This window comes from Neopelma chrysocephalum, unplaced genomic scaffold (genome assembly GCF_003984885.1).
Source record: "Neopelma chrysocephalum unplaced genomic scaffold, ASM398488v2 Primary Assembly neopelma1_60, whole genome shotgun sequence".
Lineage (NCBI taxonomy): Eukaryota > Metazoa > Chordata > Aves > Passeriformes > Pipridae > Neopelma > Neopelma chrysocephalum.
The window spans coordinates 16,971,025-16,979,084 of NW_020897715.1; the positions used below are offsets into that span (position 1 = coordinate 16,971,025).

General features: G+C 44.0%; 2 protein-coding genes across 10 annotated transcripts in view; one reads left to right on the forward strand and one right to left on the reverse strand.

The window, feature by feature from the left end:
- The window catches only part of SCNN1A (sodium channel epithelial 1 alpha subunit), a 7,256-nt gene extending 6,155 nt beyond the window's left edge, over nucleotides 1–1,101 (forward strand). For both annotated transcript variants that reach the window (XM_027681324.1, XM_027681322.1), the window contains exons 12-13: nucleotides 101–176; nucleotides 404–1,101. In XM_027681324.1, coding sequence (XP_027537125.1) covers nucleotides 101–176; nucleotides 404–730 — 403 coding nt within the window. In that variant the 3' untranslated portion in view covers nucleotides 731–1,101. The remainder of the gene's footprint in view (nucleotides 1–100; nucleotides 177–403) is intronic.
- The window catches only part of VAMP1 (vesicle associated membrane protein 1), a 32,438-nt gene that overhangs the window by 20,139 nt on the left and 4,239 nt on the right, over nucleotides 1–8,060 (reverse strand). For 3 of the 8 annotated variants that reach the window (XR_003533855.1, XR_003533858.1, XR_003533856.1), the window contains exon 5: nucleotides 7,453–7,543. Coding sequence is in view for 1 of the 8 variants with exons in the window: in XM_027681329.1 (XP_027537130.1) it covers nucleotides 7,539–7,543 (5 nt within the window). In the remaining 7 variants the exon portion in view is untranslated. Of the gene's footprint in view, nucleotides 1–1,650; nucleotides 1,748–2,028; nucleotides 2,576–4,979; nucleotides 5,176–5,614; nucleotides 7,544–8,060 lie in introns of those variants that run through there. The other 5 variants (XR_003533857.1, XR_003533852.1, XR_003533853.1 and 2 more) reach the window with 5 other exon arrangements.

Consider the following 8,060-nt stretch of genomic DNA (forward strand, 5'->3'; position numbering starts at 1 on the left):
GGCAAAAGGAGACAGAGAAGAAAATTACACTTGGTGAATGAGGTGAAGAAATGCAGGGATTGAGGAGTTGGGGTTACTGAGGCCCCTCTTTCATTTACAGGAATGGAGTCGCCAAAGTGAATATCTTTTTTGAGGAGTGGAACTACAAGACCAATGGGGAGTCTCCAGCCTTCACGGTACATACTTTATTACCACGTCTTCTCTAGCCACCCATTCCCCCACGATGGCCCTCCACGGTGCCACGTGATTGTTCCAGCAGCATTGCTGGCTATCCAGTCTCTTTTCCTGTGGCAGGGTGAGAGGAACCTCCCAGCACCACAGGGGCACTGCTAGTGGGAAAAGGCAGGGAAGCAAAAGTCTTGAATGAGGGCTGTCCTCACTGCTCTTTCTCCATCTCTTGTAGGTAGTGACTCTTCTGTCTCAGCTTGGGAACCAGTGGAGTCTCTGGTTTGGATCCTCTGTCCTGTCTGTGATGGAGCTTGTAGAGCTGATTCTGGATTTCATCGCCATCACCTTTATCTTGGCCTTCCGCTGGTTCCGTTCCCGGCAGAAGCTCTCTCCACCGGGACTCTCTCCAAACACTCATGATAACATTGCTTTCCAGGATGAGACACCAGGTCTCGGTGCTCCACATCGCTTCACTGTTGAGGCTGTAGTGACCACGCTGCCATCCTATAACAGCCTGGAACCACGTGGGCCAAGCAGGGAGGGTGAGGTGGGACACGACTGAGGCAGCAGCTTATTCCACCATCCAGATGGGTGGCAATTCAAGCAAAGGCTACACACTTTGTCTGTGGGACCTGTGTTTCCTTCTTTCTTGGGTGCTGCACCTGAACCATAGCAGAAGACTGCTCTGTGGTTGGCCTGGGTTCATTGCTTTCACTACAGTAGGTGAATTATTCAGTCTCATAAAATACTATTGCTCTGGGGATCACCAGGGATGAGAGTTGATCTAGTCTATGTATGGGGGAGATGTCCTCTTGATTTCCTTACACTCTGTGCATGTGCACACCTACACACGCGTGCATGCTTGCTTTTCCCTGCAACAAGGATGCTGCCACCCTTCTGGTCTGTCGTTAATTAAAGAGGTTTGGCAGGTGTCACTGGCCTCCTCTGTGGTATGACAAGGGACAGGAATGGAGCCTCAGCTGGGGTACTAATCTCTCAACATGCTGAGCTTTGTTAAGCTCTCCCTAAGGTTGGAAACTGGTTGCTCTTTCCTTGTTACTAATATCTGACTGTGATCCCAGGACTGTGCCACCCACCCCCTTCTCCCTCAGAGAAGAGGCTACTTGAGACAACAGCCACTGGCATAATCTCAACCATTACTATGCACAATTCTCTGGAGAGGTGGTTGATGCTTGCTGCCACTCCCAGGTCTGGGACAAAACACCTCTGGCAGAGCCAGGTTTCCCTTTTCAAGCTGCCTGTGTTGCACTTGTAGATCTTGGGTGAATAGCCTCCCTTCCTTGTGATGCACCATACACGTGTACGTCCAGCAATTTAAATGTTTGCCAACAGATCTAGAACAAATTGATCTCTACATCTGCTTGGCCCTCCCTGCTTTCATGAGGGAAACAAAGAGAGTTTGGCAGGATTATGCACACCCTCAAAAAATCCCAAACAGTACCTCTGCTACCATGGGATCCCACAAAAGATCAGAAAAGCACAGGTCCTGCAGTGCCTGTTCTGCTCAACCTGACCCTTATCTGGTCCACCCACAGAGACTCTGCTGAGGCTATTCTTCCTAAGTGAAGCACAGGAGAAGTATTGGAGGCTTTAGTCAAAAATCCTTCCAGTTAAAGCCTTATCCTATTCAATTGGACTACATAGGCAAAGATGGTCCTCCTTTCGGGAACTAATTTGGGGACCTTTGCATAAGAGAACACATTTCTTGCAGTAAGCTTACCATACTCTTTTCTTACAAATATTCAGACTTCTGATGCAATGGTGTTTACACAGCACTTTATGGGGTATCAAGAGAGCAAGGGTGATGTCCTTAACAAACAGGATTATCCACTTCACAAGACACAAACACAGATACCAGAATTTAAGCATATAGTTTAGGCAAAGGCCTGTGGTACCATGTACCCAATCACATTGCAAAGAGCAGCTTTTGAATTTAAAAACTAGTTAATCATAACGAAAGAAAAACTTAAGTTATTTTAAAAATAAAGGTAGATACACTGCCCTTGGGAAGTTGGAGGAGTTTACTGCAGTCTATAAACTGTTGCCTAATTTTTCCCTTTGAGATGCTAATCACATGCTGATTGTATTGCTCTTGCCTCAATTACATAAACACACTTTTCAGTTCCCAGCAGAGAGTGATTTTATTCTTCTTCACATACACAAACTCTATATTCTTTATTGCACAGATATTCATGGTTTTTCAAATTTTATCCCAGTGTTCAGCTGATGACCCTGGTTTGAAAGCGAAGATGATGTCTTTCTGCTGGGAATAGAAGCAAACAATTCAGGGGGTGTCCTTCAGCAAGGGTGGCAGCCCAGCAGGAGGACAGTCCTGCAACAGGCACTTAGAGGTATGGGAACATGTATTCCTCTTTGGAGGCTGCCACTGGAAAAAATCAGGGCATCTGCAAACATGAAAAAAGTCCATTTTCTGTGTTTGTGGGTAATTTTAAATGAAGAAAAAGGGGTAATTAAAGAATGAAATCTCTAAGTTGCCTTGATGAAGGGACTTTCATATTCTGTAAAAACACTGCCCAAGAAGCAGAGCTAAAAGCTAGGTTTAGTTCCTAAAAGTAACTTTGGTCACAATTAAAACAAGAAAGGCAGATAGAGAAGTAAAGGAGAAAGAGCAGGTGCAACACCTAAAACAGTCTCTGTATATCACAAATGTATGATGATTCATATGGTGAGCATGATCTTTCCTGAATATCCAAAGAGTAAGACACGATTCTTCACATTACATGGTACCTTCTAATAACCATAAAATTGATGAGACCCGCTGCATCACACACAGTTAAGTGGGTGATTAAAAAAGATTAATCAGAGGCATAAACTACTTGAAACACTAAGTTCTCTTCATCATAAAGAAATATAGCTGTAGAAGGTGGTGAAGTATTCCGTGGGGGAAGCTTGCATCATATTCTCTCACTTCTGTAAAAGTGTTAAAATGAGGGGGGGGAAAAAAAAAGAAAACAAGAGCTTCGACTGATGAACTCAAAGTAATGGCACCATTCTGGATAGCTGTAAATCCAGATTTAAAAGCCTATACAAACATGAAGATGTTATACAGGTTGGTAAATAGATTAGCCCTCCCTGTCCTGAGAATCAGTGCAAAAATTGCCATCTTAAGAGAAATCAGCTGATCCTCTCAGGAATATCCCTACATTTCTTGTAGGCTGACAAGACCACAAATTATCTGCTCAACAGATGTATAGTGAGCTTGGACTGGCTAAAAACAAGAGGCGAGTCCAGCAGTGCTGGAGTGAGAGTGCAGAAAATAGGAGTGTTTCACCGAGAATGTGAAAAAACAGAGAAAAGGAAAGCAAGTGCACATTTAGAGGGACATGCAGGTCAGCAAAAGACAAATTAAAGGTCTGAGCTGGGGTGGATTTGTACCAAAGGAGAAAGCTGAGGGGATGTAAATCCGCAGCAGTCTTAGATATGTTAGAGGCATAGCACAGTTATTTGGAGGACATGGAAAACACACAAAGAGCACCTGAAGGTCACAGGACACGAAGAAGAGCGAGTTGTGTCTTTTTGGACTGGGAGCACCTGTTGTGCAGGAAGAAGGCAGAGAAGTAGAAATACAAGTGCCTGAAGGGGAAAGGAAAGTGCAGAAGAAGAGAAGACATTTTGTGGATAAGTTGGAGTATTAGAGTGGTTTGTTTTGCAGGAGTAAGCAGCACAGAAGTCGGTATTTCCATGTATTTAAGAGCAAGAAAGAGGAATGTTTAGACAATGGAGAAATTACAGAGAAAGAAGATGGATGAGAGTTTACGGCTTAAAAAACAATAGAATATTTGTTTAAGTGTTTGATACAGCTGAAATATAAGGAAAGAGAGGTGGGCTCTTTTGGAGATGAAACAACCTGCAGAGATGGGGTATAAAGGGCCCCAGCATCTGTGAGACTGTGGGGTTGGCAGACATTTGCAAGTTGATTGAGTGTTAAGAGCATTTGGAAATCATGTGCTAGCAGAGAAAAGGGATACAGTGTCTGGAAAATGTAGGGATACTGAAGTTTCTGAGGACTCCAACTGTGAGATCAGATGACTTCAGAGAATCTGAGCACCTCTAAGGAAATCTGGAGTGTAGTGAGATTGACAGAATGGAAAGAAGTACTGGGAGAAAGGAAAGAATGGGTCAGACCCTCCATGAAGGAGGAAAACTAAGCACAGGATGGTTGAGAAGGCAGGAAACACAAGGACAGAGAGGCATAGCCAAGCATACCCAGCTATCTGCTGAAAACTTGTCCCTGCAGAATGAGATAGTCACAATTTGACAGATATCAAAACTACTGTTTTTCCACAGAAATTAGGTAATAGAGGAAATGCATGGAAGTACAACATAAGCGTCTAAGAAAGCTAGGAAAAAAAATGAAAAAAACATCACTTGGAAAAATAACCAGTACATTAGAAGAACTAAACTCTGCTTGCTGGAGGGTTTAGGGAAGCTGGACAAATAGCTGCAAGGTTTGCATTCATAGACTGAGGTCAAAACAAGAATGAATTTGAGGAAAGGGTTACCAGGCTCTTTGGACAGGTTCATTAAAAGCTAAGGGGTGAAGATGGACTACAGCAAGGAATGAAAAGGGTAGCAGTGCTGTTGGTGAAAGGACAGAGGGGAACCACAGAGATCAGGAACATACCAGAGAGATGTCTGTGTTCAGTCTTGTAGTTCTTTGTACTTACCAATGTGCAATATTTAAAAGAGGCTTTTGAGCACAAGAGAGGAAAGTGCCTTCAGCTTTCAAGTACATGCTTAAAAGCAATGAACTAAAAAAAGCTTTTTTGGAGATTACAAGAAATTTATTTAAAAAAATAGTACAAAGTCTTTTGGAAAAGAAGCCTGGTAGGAAAGAACATGAAAGTGCCACTTTGGCCTCTGAAGAAATCATTTAGTGGGTCTATGCACTGAAGGAAAGGATGTTATGGACCTGGTCATATCTGAGCAAGTAAGGGTGTTCTCAATAGATGTTGCACTGTATCTCTGGCAAAAAAATAGGTCAAAGATTATCAGAAGTATGGAGGCTGAAGTATCCAACAGTCACAGCTGAGTTGCCTATTTGTAAAACCTATATCTTTATCTGAGGGACCCCTGGTGGCCTAGTGGTTAGCATGTGGTACTCTCACCGCTGCGACCCAGGTTCGATTCCCGGTCCCCCGGGCAGATGGAGCTCGTTAGCCCTGTGAGGCCATCCATCTATGAGAGGGTCACTCTAAACAAACCTACGTCCTGAGGACCTCACTGCCATTGTCCAAGCTTGCTTGGCCCCGGCAGATGAACCTTAGGATTAAAAGGTGGGCTCAGTTCAGCGCATGCTGTGTCTCACCTAAAAAAATCCATTGCACAGGCTTGAAAGGTAAAAGACCTTTCCCAAAATCTTCGTTTGCGAAGACTGGCCATTACTATTACTTATCTTTATCTGTTACATCTCAGAGAGTAATTATTTGCTAAGAGGTCAGAACAAAGATAAAACCTCTATACCTCCCCATTATTGCTTCTCTTTACCAAGTTAAGGCTTCCAACCCCAGCGGATACATCAGAGCAGGGACCTCTGTCCCTTCACAGGAAAGCTAGGTCCATTGAACAAATGTTGATGCTACACTTCTACTCTGAAGAAAAATCTGTCTTCCCCACTATCATTTGGTTACTCTCCAGCTGAGACCACAAACCCCACCACTGATGAGAACTCGCAGCCTGCTCTGATCAGTGCCCAGAGACCTCACGAGAGGCCAGAGCAATGCTTTAGGTATCTAGAAATATGAAGGTTTAAGGCATATCCATTTAAGAGCAGTATAGTTGAGGCTTTTCTTCCACCAAATCTAAAGACATCAGGATGAAAGAGTTGATATGGGAGCTGCATGTTGCAGAGAACAGTTTGATTTGGAAGGGACCTTAGAGATCATCTTAGCTTCAACCCTGTGCCATGGGCAGGGACACCTTCCACTAGACCAGGTTGCTCGAAGCTCCAGCCAACCTGGCTCGAACACTTCCAGGGATGGGGCATCCACAACTTCTCTGGGCAATCTGTTCCAGTTCAAAGGCATGTTAAACATGTTTCACATTTAAAGGCAGAGCTTGAATTTTAGACCTATGAAGAACCATTCTCCCAAAGCCTTGGCCTTGCTTTTAAAGCACATTTAAAACCATGTTTTGTCCAGGTTAACAGACTCTGCAGGAGCAGCAGAAATGCTGATATGTTAAAGGATGGCACCTCAGAAGATGAGCTCCCAGCAAAGCGTGGTATTTCCAATGCCTACTAGAGGATTTATGGTTAAACATGCAACTCTTTGCCAGCATCCACAACATGACTCGTGAACTGGGCTCAACCCTGGGGCAACTTTCAGCAGTATGTTTAGCTCCAGCTCTGTGTTCCAGCTGGCCAGCTTTGGAAAATGAGCATTCAAGTCCCCAGGTTTGGCTAGAGACTTTGAGACTGCACAGTGAACAGTCTAAAAATGCATCTGTCCTAAGGAACATTTTCCCTATCCCCCTATATGAATGAGGCTGGGAACTGACAGGAAGACAACACACAAATTGGCAGGAATTGTAGCATGACTAGTTCGTTCAGGTTGTGCAGGCCTGAAGTGTGTGAAATTTTAGACTGTACATGCTGCTTTAATCCACCAGCCAGTCCAGACACCCTCCTTTCCCAGGAAAGCTTTCATCTTTGAAGAATTAGTCTAGCTGCCTTGCTCCAAATTCACCATTTTGAATTGTTCTGGTGTGTTCGTTGTTCTGGTACGATTTTGGTGATGCTTAAGACTGAACAAAGATTGGTCATAAGGGAACCCCAGGCTACAGAGAATGCTGTTTTACAGCCTAACCTTTGTAGCAGTAGAGGCCGATAAGGACACAAATACCTCATTTTAAAATAAGTCCGCACGGGACAAAGATCTCTCATTTCTTTTTAATGAGTTTCATTGTTTCAAGTGAAGCAAAACAATGGGGCACTTACCTTTATTGTAGTCACGCTCTAAGATATGCTGTGAACAGGATCCTACTCTTGGAGCTCATTTGGATCCTGAACTTATATTCCAACACCAATGGAGAATTGTTTTCTGGGCTTAAGATCTGAGGTTATTGAAACCCAAAGACAACACAGCCTGAGACCTAGAGCTGTCACTAACACACTCGAATGCACAGGAAGGTAGTCCCCTGAATAGGACACAGCAGCTGGATGTTTGGTGGCTGGAAGTAGAGCTGGCTTGGGCAGACTATTCCCCCAGAGCTCCTGGTTCACACATTTTGTTACAGACTTACCAGACTCAGTCCAGCACAACTGGAACTACCATCATTTTTCAATGGAAAACCAGCCACTGCTTTGAGGGCCAGAACTTCAGGTATGTTTATGCTATGAAAGTGACCAAAAAAAAAGAAAAAAAAAAGACATTCCAAAACCAGTTTGGCATCCCAACCCCTCCCCACTCACTGACAGACCAGACAGACTCAGTAAGGTGGTGAATTGTGTTTCTTAGAGACCATTAAAAGTACAAGAGCTGATTTCTAGAACATGCTGGAGGAGATTACAGTTGTGTCTATAAATGAAGTAAATAAACTGCACGTGCATAAGTGGCTGTAATGCAGCGGGCAACAGAGTCCCTTGCTTTTACTCAGAGGGCCTTGGTGATTTGTTTTGCCCATGCACAGAGACAAAGAAGGGGAAAGGGAACACAGGAGGAGGCAACATACAACATCTAAGAGAAAGAAATGAAAGAGACAGCCTAGGGGGAACCTCAGCCCCCAGACAGACAGGAGGAATGGTGCACCAAAGGCTTGTTTAGAAGAGTTTGAGAGAATTGCTGGTCTGGGGGCCTCAAGCTTGTATGCCTACCCCCTAAAATGACAGCAGTAAGTAGCACAAGCAGGCC